This window comes from Camelus dromedarius, chromosome X, assembly GCF_036321535.1.
Source record: "Camelus dromedarius isolate mCamDro1 chromosome X, mCamDro1.pat, whole genome shotgun sequence".
NCBI lineage: Eukaryota > Metazoa > Chordata > Mammalia > Artiodactyla > Camelidae > Camelus > Camelus dromedarius.
In genome coordinates, this window is record NC_087472.1 from 14,177,999 (window position 1) to 14,196,426 (window position 18,428).

The window sequence follows — 18,428 nt, forward strand, 5'->3', positions numbered from 1 at the left end:
CTCCCTCCTTTGGCCTCAGTTTCTTCAAGGATACAACTTGACAGAGAATCTCGGAGGCCCTCTCTATCATGAATGTTCTACAGTTCCATGATTTTTGAAGGGCACAGAGTTTGGATTCTGGGTTTTGGTTCCTGTCCTTCCTGATCCTCGAAATAAATCCATCTTCCTCTCAAAACACACGTAACATAAAAATGTTTGAGAACACCGTATGGGTTTACAAGAGCCCCAAAACCACCTGTATTTCCTTTGGTTTGTATGTCTCTGCTTTTTGAAGAGCAATGTATCCATAAATCTCATGATCGTCTCACCACATAAACAGCTGTACACCCACTCCCACGCTCCATACCTACTATAGCATCCCTCTCTGCTTCCCAGTGGACACTTGAAATATTGAGTAAACAATATACTCATAAGCCGAGGCATCCATACAGTTGTGAGGGCAAGGGGAAAATGGCATTTTTTCTGGATGTCACATATGGTCACTCCCCTACCTGGCTCTCTCCCTGTCACTTCACTTCCATTTCTCCTCTGTGGTGACAGAGGTGACATAGCAGGTGGAGACGGTGATTAAGCATCTGTCTGGGGAGCTGTCTGATAACTTTATTCTTACTTGGACACGGTGGTCGTGGCAATGAGGAGTTATTTATTACCCCTTGGAAACTACCCCAGCCAATTGGCATCATGAGAATTCATCCAGCCTGGTTTGTACAAGTATTTCAAGCCCAGGAAATTAGACTTTAAAGTTCTGACCACAAAAGAGGCAAGTACTTACTATGTCACATACAAACATCACTCAACAGTTAGCAAAATTAGCATTTAGGAGATGAATCTGATAAATTTTTTTGAACTACACTTTGAAGATAAACAGACCAGGGCTTGTTTCAGACAAAAAAAAGAACTGTGTTTTGAAAGAGATGCTTTCTAGCTTCAAAAACCTAATTTCTGTGATTTCCCATTCTCATGTTGAGGGCAGAGTCACATATTCAGTGGTGCTCAAAAAGCATTAAAAAAAAGTGGAGGGAAAATACCATACAAGGGTGGTCAGTCTAGAGAAGGCACTGAGTTACACTGCACTCAGTCTACTAGGTTCAGGTTCAGAGGACAACCAAGAAAGTGACATATGGCAGGAAGCAAGGAACTGTGGGGCAGGGCTGGGGCCCGGGGCAAGAAAGTGCATTCTCCAGAACAGGCAGGGAAGAATGGCTGAAGAGTCCAAAACTTCTCGGCAGTTCTCAAGGGCAGCTGCTGGTCATCCAATTTGAAAGTTACACAGGAAGAGCAGCTGGAGTGGGGCTTACATCAGAGACAAGCCTTCATGCGCAAACCAAAGTGGAAAAAGGCTCCCTGTGCCAGAGCCGTCACTTGAAAACCCAGCAGTGCTCAGGGGACTGCTCTGCTCTGTGGCCAAGGCCCAGGCTGGCCCACAGATAGGAGAGCTGTCACCCTTCATAATCACACGCTGCCTAAAATTTGGTTTGTCTCTATCGAGCAGTGAAAAAAGCCAGGAATAATGTCAGTTAAAAGCTGGTGCAAATAGGACAGGATCTAAATAACAGTGGCATGAAGTCTCCAGTAGATTTGTTTTGTTTCTAAGTGACTGCACATTGGACAGAAATCCCAAAGACAGCACAAACGCATATTTACCAAATGTTCTTGGTCTGAGTCGACACCAACCCTATAGGAGAAACACAAAAGGAAAATGAGATCTTGAAGCCAATAAAAGGTCTGTTCACATTCGTACATTGTCAGGCAACTTTTCTCAACACAGAAGCTATGGAGCAGTTAACATTTCCATGCTTCGAGACGGCTGCTGATGTAGACTTCTGGCTCCTGCCACTTTCCTTAGCAACAGCTTGGATCCTAAGGCAAGCAGGGTTTACTAATATTCTCTTCCCGCCAGCCCACTTACCAGTTTCAGAAAAATAACCCTTTCTTCCCTGACTGTAAGTCCACTAGAAGCAGAGCCTGGGAAAGCGGCACTGCCCCAGGGGCTGAATAAGGAATACGGGGTAGCTCCAAAACCAAGGCCGGCCCGGTGCTGTTCCGGGAGGGAGCTGCATGTTTTCGGACCTCTCAGCTCTCATGGCAACATCCTGTTACGATGACTGAAGAAAGGGTCTAATCACAGGGGTTTTTTCATAGGTGAATGGACAGACATTGCCCTGGTTCTTTATAATTCTTTTTTCTCTGCTTAAAATTCCTGCTTTCCATATCCCAGGAAACAGCTTCATTATGAAGAAGCTCTCTTTGACTCCCCTACCTCCACGACACGAATGCTCAGCAACCCTGTTAATTCTTTCTCTAAACTGTTTCTCAGACGGTCCGTCTCTCTCTTCCAACTGTTCAAGCTCGGGCCTCTTTCTGACTCATGGGGTCTGTCGCAATGGGCTGTAAGGTTTTCGAGCTGCCAGGCTCTCCCCAAGAGCCAGCTGTCTAAAGCAGAGAACTCACTGCGCGATGCCCTTGACCAAAGACTCTGAGAGCGGCTTACAACCCAGAGGGTCACGTCTAAAGTCCTCTGTGTGGCACTCGAGACTCTCTACAAACTAGTGACCCCCGCCACTCCAACCTTCCTCCCCCTCATTCTTTCCTATGTACTCTGTGCTGTGTCCTCTCTCCAGTCCTGTCCTCTCCTGAGCCTCCACGCCTCTGCTCGTGCTGCTCCTTTGACCTGAAATGCACTGTCCCTCATTTTTCTCTATTCCTTTTTCAAGTTCCAAATGAACCGTTCTATGAACCCTTCAGGCAGAATCATCTTTCCTCTGTGCTTTTATAGCACTTTCGAGATTCCTCTATTATAATATTATTTACCCGTCAGTCTCCCCAAACAGACTGTGAGCTCCTTGAGGGTAAAGGCCATGGTTCATTTCATCTCTGTACCCTCAGAGTCTAGCAACAGTACCTGACACATAATAGGTGCTCAAGTATTTACTGATTAAAGTCACTACTACAGACAACACAAAAAAAAACTGCAGTGTGAGAAGCTGCAGCAGGAGCATCGCAGAATACGTGTAACACTGAAGGGAGGAAAGCGATGCGAGACCTTATTCAGAATTCAAAGAAAGGCTCATTTCTTCTTTGCTAAAATGGCCAGAAGCTGTTTAATCTTCTTAGGCACATTAAATTCTAACCACATTTGTGTATCTAAAGTGACATCTAGTGGTCTTGAAGGTAGCACACTTGTAACTCTCAGATGGAACATTACTGGAGGCCAAGTCAATATAATAAACATGTACAAGAGCAGTTATTATCTGCCATTATCTGCAGGTGCTGTGCTGGCACAGGGCACAGACATGAATTAGACATCACCTTGCCCTCAAGGAGCTCACACACTAGAGGGGGAGACAAACACAAGTGAAAAAAAGCCCCAGGGCTTTGCAGTCAGGGAGAGCTGGGCTCCCATCTGACTTCAGCTCCTTTCTGGCTGTGTGAACTTAGTCCAGTCATGCAGCCCCATGAACCATAGTTTTGTCACCTGGAAAATGGGGATGATCTCTACCACGCAGAGTTGCTGCAAGATTAAATGAGAAAATGTGTCTAAAGATTTAAACAGAGTGTCTGATACATCCCTGACACTCGCTGAATGGTAGCTCTTGTAACAATACTGTCATTACAGGGCTGACTGAAACAAGTGCTATAATAGAGATACCTCATCTTAAGCAAACGGAAGTGTGGTTCTGCTAGGAAAGAAGAGGGCAGAGGGAGGAGGCACTGGAGTGGTGTCATTTTCAGGGAAAGAAAGAGAATTCCAGGCAGAGGCAACAGTATGAGCAAAGTCTTGGAGTTGGGGAAGTGCAGATATGTGTGGTGAATGACAAGGGGCCAAACGTGACTGGCACAAACTGCGCGGAAGGACGTAGGAAGAGCTGGCTGGCTCTAACTCCCTGAGGATCTGTTGTTCACACAACAGCTGGAGTGATCCTTTTACACTGTAAATAGATTGTGTCACTCTCTTGCTTTCAAATCCTGTAAGACTGCCAACTGGATTGTAAAATTAAAACTCCTTACCATGTCCTACAAGATCTGAGAGCAGGGGTCCACAAACTACAGCCCACAGGCCACATCGGTACACATTCTGCTTTTGTGAATCAGGTCTTGTGGGAACACAGCCATGGCAACTGATTTACATATTGTCTTTGGGGGCTTTCACGCTAGAGTTGAGTAGTTGAGACAGAGACCGTAAGGCCTTCAAACCCTAAAATTTTTACTCTGGCCCTTTACAGGACATGTTTGCCAATCCCTGCCCACCTCATTTCCTATCTATCCTTTGATCAGTATATTCCAGCTAGGCGGGCTTTTTTGTTTTCATTCAACAGGCTAAGTTTGTTCCTGCCTCAGGGCCTTTGCACTTGCTCTCCCCTCTGCCTAGACTGCTCGTCTTCCTGCTCACTGTTTAACTGGCAATATCTTGTCATTCAGGTAGACTGAGCTCACATGTAATCTCGCAGAGAACCTTCCTGATCTCCACTTCTAGATAAAACACATTCTACCCCCAGCTACCGTCACACTACCCCGTTTGCCATCATAGCATTTAATACTATCTAAAGTGGTCATCTTCACTTATTTGCTTGCTAGTTTACTGGCTGTCTTCTCCCACTGAAGTATAGACTTAATGAGACCAGGGACTTTTCAATGTTATTACTACCACTGTCCCTCTCCAGAACAGGGTCTCTTAACCTTCACATTACCAGCATTTTGGCCCAGATCATTCTTTGCTATGGGGGCTACTCTGTGCACTGTAGGACGTTCAGCAGCATCCTTGGCCTTTACCAATGAGATGCCAGTAGCAGCCTCCTCTCTTTGATTGTGACAATCAAAAATATCTCCAGACACTGCCAAGTGTCCCTTGTAGGGGGAACCATCCCCAGTTGAGAACCACTAAGTTAGAGCTTAAAACAGCACCTCAAAACATGGTTGGTGCTCAAACAGTATTTATCGAATGAATGAATAAGAGGCACAGTTGAAATGTTGTGCTAAGAGCTTTACAGATATGAGCTCACTGAACCCTTGCAACAACCCTGGGAGGTATGTACTATCACAGACACTACATATGAGGAAACTGAGGCTTAGAAAGGTTAAAGAACTTGCTCAAGGTCACAAAATTAATAAATGAAGGGGCAAGAACTCAAAGTCAAGTTTAATCCTGCATGAACCTTAAAACTGAAGGATTTATCAGTATCCTCAAAACTGTACTAGACAAATTTAGGGGGAGGTAAGAGAAACTTAAATTCCTCTGTTTGAAAAGAGGCCAAAAAAAAAAAAAACCCCTAACAACAACAATAGCAACCAGTTAGGAACCTGACTGTAAGGTAATGTATACAGTTAAATGCCAAACTACTATCGGACAGACAAGATGGGCCAAGGAATGTGCAAATCTGGGGAGTTGGATTTGACTTCATGTGAGTAGGTGGGTTTTTTCTGGGGGGCAGGTAAGCATGCGTATTTTGTTTGGTTTGTGTGGAAGGCAGTTAGGGAAGAGAACTGATTCTACTTAAACACTAAGACTCCATTTAATTTAAAAGTGTTATTTTTCCTAAATTATCTTACATTTAGTTTAGTTCGTCTTAGTAAAATAAGGAAGACTTTATTCACAAGCTCTTGAGAAAAAGGAGTTTAATCCTTCCAAAATTGACTACCTCATTTAAAAAAAATTTTTTATTGACTGCCTTATTTCTTGATGCAGCAATCTAGGAAAAATTAAGTGAGACTGGTGGCTTCTCTGTCCACCATTTCATAGTTTGTATGACCTTGAATAACTTAGAAACTTTTGTTTTTGTTTTTGTTTTTGTTTTTGTTTTTGTTTTTTTGGGCTTTCCAGTGCGGACCGGAAAGCCTGCTAGACAAATTCTAAAAGAGCTGTTACACTACTTAGAAACTTTTTAACCCTCTATTTCCTCACTTGTAAAACGGAGCTATTGTGATTAGAGAAATATGAAAAATGCACTTTGCACAATGTCCAGCATACAGTAGGTGCTCAGCAAATGTCAGGCACTCCCTGAGGTAATAATCAGGGTTATAAGAACATTATTTCTGTGTATTTTCAATTATCTACAATAACAGCACTGGAATTTAAAAAAGGTATTTCAATAGTAAAGAGAGATAAAGACAATAATAACAACATTCCAGGTCTGATTAAGGGCTGGTTGCTATTTAGAATGTTAAAAGAAAGGCATAATAGAATGAAAAAAAATGGAGAACAGAGTCTATAAAATGTGAAATACTATTTTCTCTAATGAACCCCACATATTCTGGAAGCTCAGCAGCGCTTAAGGTCTATGATGTTTCAGCAAACACAGAAGTGAAATCTACAAAGGCTTTAGCAACACAGACTGCTGTACCCATGGAAACAAACGCAGGACTCCTGAGATACGAGGGAGCTGTCCAACTGAATACATTAACTAGCGTGCCATTGAGACTAAGACCTCACAATCTTGCCCTCGGATTGTCAGGTCAGAAACAGTGCAGATCATAAAGATGAGAAAGAATGACAATATCTTGTCATTGATTGGGGCTGAGATAAACCGGACTGCCTCATACATTCCAGACAGAAGGAAATTTTTGATCCAATCTGGTGATACGGATCAAAAGCCTTAAATATATGCATATCCTTTGATCAAGCAATTCCACTTCTAGGAATGCATCCGAAGGAAATAAACAAGTGCACAATGGTGTATGCATTTACAAGTGTTACACTGTTAATGGTAATGGTAATAGTGAAATCCTCAGTTGTTAACAGTAATGGCATAATCCTAGAAACAATACAAAAGTCCAATGGTAGGAATTTGGTTAATAAGTTATAATATATGCAGCCATTAAAATAATGATATTTACTAACATAAATGTCCATGCTATATTACATATAAAAATCAGTTTACAAGAGTACCTGTAGTAGGGAGGAGGGTCTAGCTCAGTGGTAGAGTGTATGCTTAGCATGCATGAGATCCTGGGTTCAATCCCCAGTCCCTCTATATAAATAAATACCTAATTACCTCCCCCCCGACCCCCCCCCCAAAAAAAAAAGTTAAAAGAAGAGTACCTGTAGTGTTGCCCCTTTTTGTTAAAAAAAAATACAATGCACAGCCAAGAGGTCTGGCAAAACAGCCCTCAAAGTGTTAACAACAGTTTTTATTTTTCTTTTACATATTTTCCATTTTTTCCCTCTACTACATGTTATATACTTGTTAAAAGGAAGAAATGAATATTATACATTGGTTAAAGCTTAAAATTTTCTCATGATTAAAGGCAAAATAACCTGAATTATAACTTAATATTAAAAGGAGGTCCCCAGTCACAACTTACCTGATATGCAAGCACGACAGCATGGCAGTGGTGCCGCCACCAAATACCCACACAGTAAAGAACACGATCAGAAGTGTGGTGCTGAACATCATTTGCCGGGCGTAAGTGGCAGTATCTCGAATGGCCAAGGCAAATGCCATTGCGCCACGAAGGCCTACAAGGGAATGAAGGAGGACAGTGTGAGCTTCATAAATTCAGAGAAATAAGGCACATTCTGAGAACTTAGAGGAGCATGAACAGATGTGTAATATATATTAACGTACACAAGTATATACAAACAGAAAAAGAATTAGTAGATGACACCCACAGGCATTGATCATTTAACAATTTATTGAAATCTATTTTAAAATTTACTTACACTAAAGTCTACTCTTTTGGGTGTACAGGTCCATGAGTACAGAGGTGTGTGACCACCTATCACAACCAAGACACAGAATGGTTTCATTGCCTCCCCCCAGCAAATTCCTTTGTGCTGCCTATTTTTAGTCTAACCTCCCTGTCACCTAGCAAACCCCTAGCAACCACTGACCTGTTCTGCGTTGCTATGCTTTTGTCTTTTTGGGAATGTCGTGTAAATGGAGCCTACAGTATGTAACCACTTGAGACTGGCTTCTTTCACTCAGCACAGTGCCTCAGAGGTTCATCCACGTTGTCGTGTGGATCAACAGTTTATTCTTTTTAGTGCTGAGTAGGATTCCGTGGCGTGGATGTACCACAGTTTGCTTATTCCCTCTCTCATTGGAAGACAGACAAGTGGGCTGTTTGTATGTTTTGGCAATTACAAGTAGAATTGCCATAAACATTCACATACAGGTTTTTGTGTGAAAAGGGGTTTATCTTCTTCACCACACATGACATAGTTCTGAACCAGGAATTTAGAACCAGAACATGAAAAAAATTCCCAAAGAAGGGAATGGAACACTTTTAAAAAGAATTTTCTATCGGAGGCTGCAACTTCAATGTTTAAGGGAGTCTTACATTACTAGCATTATCATTTCCGTTTAAAATCAAGCTAGTATATGCACGGTGAGTTGTTTCTTGGAATAGGCAAGAGAGGGAGTTACAACTTACCAGCAAACATCATCATGTGTTGAAAATTGGATCCAATCTTACTTCTTCTACCCAAATTAAGTAAGAGGGACAATGGGTAAATATTGGCAGCTCTTCCCAAGAAAATAGCAATCTAAAATTATTAATAGGTTAAGGATAATTATTTTTATTATTAACATTCTTTAGATTACACATTCAGGGTGGTGAAAGACTATCTTAGGGAGCTCAGATTCTAACACACAGCCTTTGCATTCCGTCGTCTGCCACGACAGTTCTGTATCTGCACTGTCCAACATGGTGAGTGCCTGAAGTGTGGCTAGTGTGACTGAGGAACTGAGGATTTTCATCAAATTTCATTTTAATAAACTTAAATGTAAATGATCACATGTGGTTAGCCGCTACCAAACTGGACTATGCAGGTCTAACATATAGGAAATTCATTAGATGAATAGAAACATGATTCAAAGCAGAGCTTCTCTGGCATAATCTTAAGATTACTAATATAACAGGGTAGTTCATTTTAATTGTCAATGTTGGTCGGGGAAAGAGTAACACTGGCTAAACTTGCCCTTGATTCCTCAGAACAAAGGTCAGGGCAGCTCTGACACCTCATACCGCTGACATTCCTGCCAGCTCCAGCGTCTTCCTCTGAGTCTACAGTTCCACTTTGCTTCAAAGGGAAGTCTTGATGAGAATTTAGAATGGTTTTAACTAGAAATGAATCTTAGTGTCTTTTTCTCCGGTTTGCTGTCTATAGATGCTCTTCCTTTACAAATACAATTTTTATTTCAGGGGTTCTAAGACAGTCTCCACCTCACTTTCTGAAAGGAATACAAAGGAGAAATCTAAGATTAAAAACAAAACAAGATGAGGGGAAACAGTGCTGACCTGAGTAACTTTAGAAATGGGGGGGAGTCTGTAGGAGTAAAGGTAAAAGGAACTACGCAGAAGTATTAACATGCTCATTGATAAAGCTGTTTCCCATGGAGCACTGGGTAACGATCCGGACACTGCCATGTATGCTGGAATGGAACAAGTAATGGAGGGTGGAAGGTGGGAGTCAGGTTTCCCACTGTTGGAACGGGAGTTTACTGATCAGCAAGAGGAGGAGGCTAGAATTACCCATGTGGTAATGGATTAGAGTTGGAGACACTGGTATGAACTTGCCTTTGGCTTAATAGAAATAGGGATGGTTACCTATGTTAATATCTATATACATACATATATACAGCAACCTGACACACACTATCTAGGCCAGGTGATTAAGATGAACACCAACATTATTAACATGCTAATAAGTATGTATCCTTGATATGATGCCATGAGAATGGTACTTACTTCTGTGGTCTTCCTTCTAAAGAATGCACAACCCCAGTCTAATCATGGGGAGAACATCAGACACATTCCAGCTGTGGGACATTATGGAAAATACCTGAGCAGCACCCCCTCAATCTTGTCAAAGGTCATCGAAAACAAGGAATGTCTGAGAAACTGTCACGGTCAACTGGAACCTCTGGAGGCATGATGATTCAATGAAACGTGGCAGCCTGGCTGGGACTTTGGACATTAGGGAGAAACTTTGGGGATCTGAATAAAACATGAACTTTAGTTAATAGTAACGTATCAATACTGGTTTATTAATTGTCACAAGTATACCATGCTAAGGTAAGATGCTAATAATAGGGGAAATTGGGTGTGGGTATGTGAGAACTTTCTGTATTACCTTCACAATTTTTCTGTAAATCTAGAACTATTTTAGAATATGAAGGTTATTAAAAACAGTGATTCCCTGAAAAAAAAAGCAAAAGAAAATAAAACAGTAACAACAAAACATGTGGGCCAATGTGGCATCAACTGCTAATTATACCCCCAGTATCTATTCTTCATTCCTTTAGTAGGAGCACATACTCCTCCCTCTCATCTCCAATTTTCATCTGAGCACGCTGCCACCTAGATAAAGAATGTAATTCCCAGCCTCCCTGGCAGGTAGGTGTAACCAGTGGATGTTAAGTGGAAGTGATGTGTGCATTTTGTGGCTCGTGTCCTCAAAGGGAATTGGCAGACATAGGGGTAAGCAACCTTGGACCCTAAGAACAAGGGCAACTCCCTAAGGATGGCTGCAAGAAGGCTGCTTGGGTCCCTGATGACTCTGTGGAGCAGAGCTGCTGCATCAGTCCAGACTTTTACATGAGAAAGAAAGAAACTTCCACTTTGTTTAAACCTCAGTTAATTTAGGTCTTTGTCACATGAAACTAAACTTACATCTTAAGTAATACAGCCAGCAAGAGAACAATTCTCTCCTGGTAAGAGTCAGTTTTCATGGTAGGATTCTGTATTGAGGAACTTCAGTTCCTAACAGACTCAGAAACCTACAGAGAATATTTAGCCTTATTTCTGGATAAGTCTAGTGGACCAAGCCACTTGAATGCTCAAAAATTTCTCAAAGACGAGCAGGATATGAAGTTACTGATCTCATGGGAGTCTTCCAGCTAAGGCTCTTTTTTTTTTTTATTAATATGGCTTTATCTTTTTTGCCTGAAGTTCATTCTCAGAAGACTAAGACTCTGCAGAATGGCATTTCAGTAATACTTCACTTTCTAACAGAGATCCTACTTAGAGTTTTAATTAAAAAATATTTCTGCTAATCTCTTTTGGCAGAATCTTCATTCCGAGGTGGTTTTTGAAAAATACTACTTCTTTTGGAAGTCGCTAATTCAAACAGCCCTCTCTCTGATCACAATCTTTCTATGTTCCACGTTCATCCATCTTGGATCATTCTCCCACCTCGCTGGGACCTCCAGTCCAAAGATCCCTCTACTTTTGCCTCAAATACTCAGTCTTCTCCCTTCTTCACTTCCTTTCTTAGCCACATCTTTAATAATACTCTTTCCAATACCTTACATTCACTCGTCCCTCTCGGTGTTTTCATTGCACCAACTTGACACGACTATCTATTTTCTCTGTGCTTATAGCTAAATACTCCTGGACAGAGTCATACAACAGGGCAGACTGATTCTACTGCTAATACTAACCCCTCAAACTGAAATGGGTCCCCAACACTGCTCAGCAATCCTACTGCATTTCTTTGGTCAATTCACTGTCCCACTCTCTGCAACAACTATTTCCAAACCTTCTCCTCAAAACTCCTACCACCCATGGAAGCCAGCCTCCTAGAGGGTCCCTACTAGTCCACCCTTCTGTAGTCTCTGCTCACACTGTACCAGGGTCCATCTGTGCAACCAATAGAACACGGCAAAAGGGATGATGGGATGTCACCTCCAAGATTAGGCTGTAAAAGGCACTTTGGCCTCCATCTTGGTGCTCTCAGCTCGCCTCCACTGAGGGAAGCTGTCCCACGGAGAGGTCCATGTGGAGAAGAACTGAAGCCTCCAGCTAACAGCCATGTGAGTCAGCCTGGGGCTCCTCCATCCACAGTCAAGTCTCGAGAGTGCAGTCCCGGCCCAGAGCACGACTGCAGCCTCACAAGGATCCTTGAGCCAGAACCACCCAGCTGAGCTGCCCCTGGACTGCAGAATCTCAGAAGCCGTGTGAAAGAATACATGTTTGTTGTTTCAAGCTGCTAAATTTTAGGGTAATTTGTTACATAATAGATAACTGATAGGCCACCTGTTCCTATCTCACTTTCAGCAGCAGATCTCACCTCCTACTTTACAGATAAAAATAGAAGTTATCAGACAGGAATGCCATCTTGCAAATGTACCTTCATCTCTACAAACCCTAACCCTCTCCTGGAACAATGGCGGAACTGAGCTTCCTCCCACTGAAGCCCAGTGTTTCCCCACGTGCCTTGGACTCCATCTCCTCCTGCCTTCTCATGAGGCTGGTACTACTGATTGCTCTCTTTCATGTACTCAGCTTCTCCTTTTCAGCTGGATTTTAAAAATTTGAGAGAGAGAGAGAGAGCGAGTGAGAGAGAGAGAGAGAGAGTGCAAGCCTCCTTCAATCTTTCATCATCTTTCAACCACTGCCCTGTGGCACAGACTGCAAACTGCTCCCCACCATCCACCCCCTCTTTCTTCCCTTCAGTAATAGAGGACAGACAGTTTTATCTTTCGTGGCTGGCAGGATGGTAGGAGACCTTTTTCTGTCATTCCAATCTGCCAGTATTGTTTGTGCAGTAAACAAAAGTGGAAATAGACTAGAATGGACAAAAGGGTTGAACTCCTTATTTGTTTCACACGGAGGAAATTTTTATATATTTAAATGTATTCTTATCAACCACCCCTCCAGAAAACACATGCAAATCTCACTTAAAAAAAAAGTTTTCATAATAGAATGCATGACAAAGGATACAAATGCCCCTACTACAAAGGTCGGGTTAAAGACATGGTTCTGGAAGGTGAACAGTGTCAGTCCCATGTAGGAGAAGATGAAATTCTCTGCCAAGAAATTGAGAAGCTCAAACAACTGAAACGAAATTTTAGAAGGTTAGTCCAGCAAATAAATTAAGTTACATAATTTGAAACATAAGTATTACTAAGATAATGAAACATACACTTCAAATATGTTAAGTTCATGTATATCCCCAAAAATATGTGATTCAGAGGGGAGCAAATGAGAGATGACATTTCTGGTCCCACAGAAAAATCCAGAAATGTTACCTCTTCACTTCCCCAACCAGTTTCCCTTCTCCAATCCCTGTATTCAGTCATTCTTATCCTCCTCCTCCAAACTCTGTCAATTTTTCTTTTGGAATGTTTCTTGCTGTCCCTGCCACTGCCTTAGTCTAATTTTCATCACTTTCCATCCATAATGCTGCAAAAGGGCCCTAACTGCTATACGTGCCACCCCTACCGTCTATACCCCTACCCAATGAATCTCTCTAAATACAGCAGTTCCAAGACCCTTCCCTCTTCACAGGCTGTAAGAGCCAGTTCAAATTCTTTATCCCAGCATAGAGTTCTTCATGTCAATTCTTACAACACCACCTTGCCATATGGTTTCACTTTTTACATGGGTCTTAGCCCTCACTGAGGGAGCAAGGACTCACATATTATAGTCTTATGCTCTGTACCCCACCCTGATGCCCACCCACCTCCACTCATACACATCACTGTGATGAAAAGGCCACAACTAGAAGCATGAAAATTATGAAGGAGAAGTCTCATTGGTAAAGGCAAATATACAATAAAGGTAGTAAATCAACCACATCTAACGCTAGTAGGAAGGTCAAAAGACAAAAGTAGTAAAATCATCTATAGCTGCAATAAATAGTTAAGGAATACACAAAACTAAAGGATGTAAAATATAATGTCAAAAAACAGTAAATGTGGGGGGAGGGATAAAAAAGCAGGGTTGTTAAAATGCATTTGAACTTAGGAGATCAGCAAATACACGCACCCAATGTTCACTGCAGCATTTACAATAGCCAAGATGTAGAGGCAACCTAACTGCCCATCAATAGATGACTGGATAAAGAAGATGTGATGATGTGTGTGTGTGTGTGTGTGTGTGTGTGTGTGTATACACACCCACATTCTTCTACATTATTTCTATTTCTTTGATTTTATACACACACACACACACACACACACACACAATGGAATATCACTCAGCCATTAAAAAGAATGAAATCTTGCCATCTGTGACAACACGGATGGACCCAGAGGGTATTATGCTAAGTGAAATAAGTCAGAGAAAGACAAATATTATATGATCTCACTTACACATGGAATCTAAAAGCCAAAACAAATGAATAAATACAACAAAACAGAAATGGAGTCATAGATACAGAGAACAAACAGGTGGTTGCCAGAGGGGAGAGGGGAGGGGAAGAAAAGAAATAGATGATGGAGATTAAGAGGTAAAAACTTCAAGTTGCAAAGTAAATGAGTCATGGGGATGAAATGTACAGTGTGGGGAATATAGTCATTAACTATGCAATATCTTTGAATGGTGACATATCAAACCTAGACTTACCGTGGTGACCATTTTGAAATGTATAGAAAAACCGAATCACTATGTTGTGTAACAGGAAGTAACATAGAGTTGTAGGTCAATTATACTTCAAAAACAAATAAACAGACTCATAGAAAAAGAGATCCAATTTGTGATTATCAGAAGTGGAGGATGGGGGTATGGGGAAACTGGATGAAGGTGGTCAAAATGTACAAACTTTCAGTTAGAAGATAAATAAGTACCAGGGACATAATGTACAACATGGTAAATATAATTAACACTGCTGTATGTTATATGTGAAAGGTGTTAAGAAAGTATCCTAAGAGTTCTCATCACAAGAAAAAAAAACATTTTCTATTTATTTATTTTGTATCTGTATGAGATGATGGATGTTCACTAAACTTATTGTGGTCATCCTTTCATGATGTATGTAAGTCACATCATTATTCTGTTCATCTTAAACTTAAACAGTGCTGTAAGTTACTTGTATCTCCATAAAACTGGAAGGAAAAGAAGCCATTGGATTAGGAACACAAGGAAAGAAAGCTATCTGACTGACCACTGGAGCCACAATAATAACAGTCTGATAATATTCTGCTGACCTATCTCTACCCTAAAAGCTGTCACCCTTCAACCTGCCAATCCCATCTATTTCTGGAGTCAATGAAACAAGAGCTGAAATGAGTAGACATCACTTGGAACAGATCAAAGATTATTTTTCAGTAAAAAAACAAAACAAAGATTTGTATTTGTTTCGCTGCAAAGAGGAGAAGTTCATTCACAAACTATAAAGTTTCTCTTACCTGTTTAGTTCTATGCTGAGACTCCGTGGACAAATTATTGTATGTATAATGGGCCTGTGTGATGCCACAAAACAACACTGCAACTACACCTAGAAAAACAATGAGATCCAAGTTCACATAAAAGGAGAGTTCCTAACTTTAATACTGAGGCTCTTATTTTACAGAAGTAAATTATATGCTTAGGATTAAAATTTTCAGTTGTGACTTACTTTATTGAGAGGAACTGCTTCCACTGAAAATCTTTTACATTCTAAAGGGACAGCATAAATCTCAACCCTAACAAGTATGCTCAAATATCAGAGGCTCAAATACTAGTTGGTCCACCTGAAGGAAAAAAAATGACTGGTGAAGTCACTCCTTGTAAAGTTTACAATTAAAAGGAGAAAGTAACCTACCTGTGAAACCCCATGCTTCAGCCAAGAGGAAGGTGCTCCAGGACATCAGGAAGAACAGGCCTGTCTCCAGCAACTGGAACTCCCGTAATTTGGTGAATTTTGTCACGTCACACTGTCAAGGTTGATAACAAGATCTCGTAATACAGAAATGTGGCTAGAACAAAATAAGTCAAAGCAAGGCAACCATGAAAGCAAAAGAAGGGTTCTCTAGTCTCTCTAGCACAAAAGGCACAGAATAAGGAGGCAGGAAAGTGAAGAAACTCTGACTCTAAGCACTGTATGAAGGAGTCAGCAGCCTTCCCTTTGGTTAAGAAGTCCTACAGCTTAGTGCATCCAGTTGTCTTATGGGTATCATGTGCCTCACTAGGAAGCACCCAGTAAAGAACAGAAAGGACAGAAAAGGATGGGGGTGACAGAGCAGATACACAACATGCCCACTTCTAGTAATTCGTGACCCAAGGCAAGACAGCTTCTGTAATTACAGCAATTTACATTTATGAAAAATATATCATTTCCATGAGATTCCATGTTTATCTAATCCTCCAACACCTCTGCGGTGCGCAGCATTCCATGAGGAAGAAGCAGGCATCACTCGCTCACTCTAACAAGTATCTGTTAGTTGCCAGCGGAGGGACCTGTGTCAAGCTGTGGTAAATCTCAGGCTGGACTCTACCTTCATCTCAACAAGTGTGTACTACAACACAGAAATTAAGCTCCTCAAGGAACTTGTGCTGGGGAAGAGAAGCTATCTGTCTTGGGTCCTTCTTCAGAACTCTTTTCACTGTCCCTTTATGCCTCAGTTGGTCTGTAAAAAGCCCTAAGACAAGTCAATTCCAGCACAAAGCTGAAGTATAGCATGCTAATAGATTCTCGGAAAAAGTATTTGTTTTATATGAAAGTACCCTGGAGGTTTTAGAGCTGGAAGCTCTTTAGGGATCATCAAGTCCCACTCATTTTCCGGCTGTCCTCGCCCTCTACTTCCTAGCTGAGGTCCCACGAGGTGAAATATCACCGCTTCTATACCAGAAGCTCCAAAAGGCAGAGGCCACGTCTGTCTTGTTTAGCTTTGATACACAGGGCATAGCGTGTGGCATGCAGCAGGTAATCAAGATTTTTAAAAAATAAATACAAGAATGACTTGCTCAGTATTTCCAATAGCAAACTAGTGGCAGTACGTAGGACTCCAGAGCAAAAGGTTAAAATCGGTGAGAGCTGAGATGAACTCCCATCTGTCCTAACCCGGAAGCCCTATTTTGTTCAATTGGCATCAAGGTCAAACATTCCTAGTTCTCCTATTAAATGAAGAGCAAAAGACTGCCGGGCTGAACAGCAGCACAGAACACCTAGAAGCTCTCTGGAATATACCTACCTTTCTATCAATTTAGTCTACAACCTTGAAATTCACTCCTAAAGGGTCACTGTGTCTAATTAGACTTTTGTAGTGAGTGAGGACATGGAGCCCCACACAAAACAATGAAATTCTTTTATTTATTCATTGGTAAAGATCATTGCCTGATGTTTTCACACCAACTACTTGGTTATAAGGTTAATAACTGTAACACAATGTCAATTATTATGGAACTAGGAGAGACCACGGAACACAGTATTCAATTACTCGGTGAAGTTAACAACAAAAGATAAATATAATAAAAGGATATTAAAGCTGTCACCACGCCGGTAGCAGCACCCATTGCGAAAGAGCCACTGAAGATTCCAAGGAAAATTCCAATAGACTTGAACATGGCTGTGACATCAAAGGTGTGGCTGTTGTCTCCAGCTGGCTGGTATGCTACTATTGAGCTACAAAAGAAAGACTGTTCTTACTTCTAGGCGCAACTTTTACTTTTAAAACATTATCTAAAAAATAATAAAATAAATACATTAAAAATCCATTATTTACTATAGAGTTTCAAAGATGAAATCAGAGTGGGGGAAAAACCAAAAATTTTGGATTTGGATTGCCAAAATAAGGACCAAAGGTTATCCAGACACACTGCAGTGGATCCAGCCAGCAAGAAAACTCAGCTTTTCTTAAACGACAATTTCAGAAGGTAGAACATTTTAATTTTAAGATCCTGTCTATGAAGGCTGTGCCAAGCCTTTCCATCCAGCCTCAAGATATTATGTAGTATTATCCTTTCGTGACTCTGTTTTTGACTTACTGTTATTGAGTGTCTGAAAGCCCTAACATACTAATGTGAACAAACTAATGAGAAATTCCATGTACTTCCAACAGAGGCATAAGAATATAAAGAATATTGTTCAGCACTCAACTCGGCCATGTTCTGTTTTTCCTATGGGAAGAAAAGAGATGACTGAAGTAGCCTTTCAACTTTTAGAATACCTGCTATCTAGTGACTCACTGAAATGGACTTTTATGGGGAAAAGGGCTTGAAAGGCCTTCCAGGGAATTAGAAGCCACTCAACAGTACTTTTAGTGGATTCTCCACTTCAAACTTCTGAAAGAAAGTCACTCTCTAAGAGGCCAAGACAGGCAATTACAAGGGACACTCTTCATCTTGAACTCACAGTCCAAACCTGGTCTAAAAATACTTCTTTTAAAACAGTTGCCACAGGAAACAAATACAGCTGAGAAAATCAGTGCTGCCAACAGGTCTCTGGCAGGAGTGCCTGCCATTACTAAGTCAGTTCTTATCTCAGTTAACTGAGGTACCAGTGTTTTTATAATAAGTCCAGACTCAAAGACATCATACAAAACATGTCAAAGAAAAGAAGGAGAAAAAAATACATTCCTAAGAATATAATGAATTCTCCCTGTGATTACTACAACGATTTTTTTCTGGCTCAAGGCTAAAAAAGTGGCCTTAATATACCATGTACACCAAGTTCTTTTCATATATTCCTGGTTAAGTTAAAAAACAAAACAAAACAAAATCTAAAACCAAACTAAAATGCCCTCATTTTATCTATTTTATCGAAGTACAGCTCTAACATGAATTTC

At 41.1% G+C, this 18,428-nt stretch overlaps 1 protein-coding gene and 1 non-coding gene across 3 annotated transcripts in view; both read right to left on the minus strand.

The window, feature by feature from the left end:
• The window catches only part of SLC9A6 (solute carrier family 9 member A6), a 50,614-nt gene that overhangs the window by 12,922 nt on the left and 19,264 nt on the right, over positions 1-18,428 (minus strand). For both annotated transcript variants that reach the window (XM_031445969.2, XM_031445970.2), the window contains 7 exons: positions 17,125-17,266; positions 15,467-15,572; positions 15,072-15,160; positions 12,664-12,777; positions 8,371-8,482; positions 7,300-7,453; positions 1,645-1,675 (listed from right to left, as the gene is read on the minus strand). In XM_031445969.2, coding sequence (XP_031301829.1) covers positions 1,645-1,675; positions 7,300-7,453; positions 8,371-8,482; positions 12,664-12,777; positions 15,072-15,160; positions 15,467-15,572; positions 17,125-17,266 — 748 coding nt within the window. The remainder of the gene's footprint in view (positions 1-1,644; positions 1,676-7,299; positions 7,454-8,370; positions 8,483-12,663; positions 12,778-15,071; positions 15,161-15,466; positions 15,573-17,124; positions 17,267-18,428) is intronic.
• Positions 5,806-5,867, minus strand: LOC116151074 (U7 small nuclear RNA). The gene has a single exon (XR_004134858.1). It is a non-coding gene; the product is annotated as a U7 small nuclear RNA (small nuclear RNA).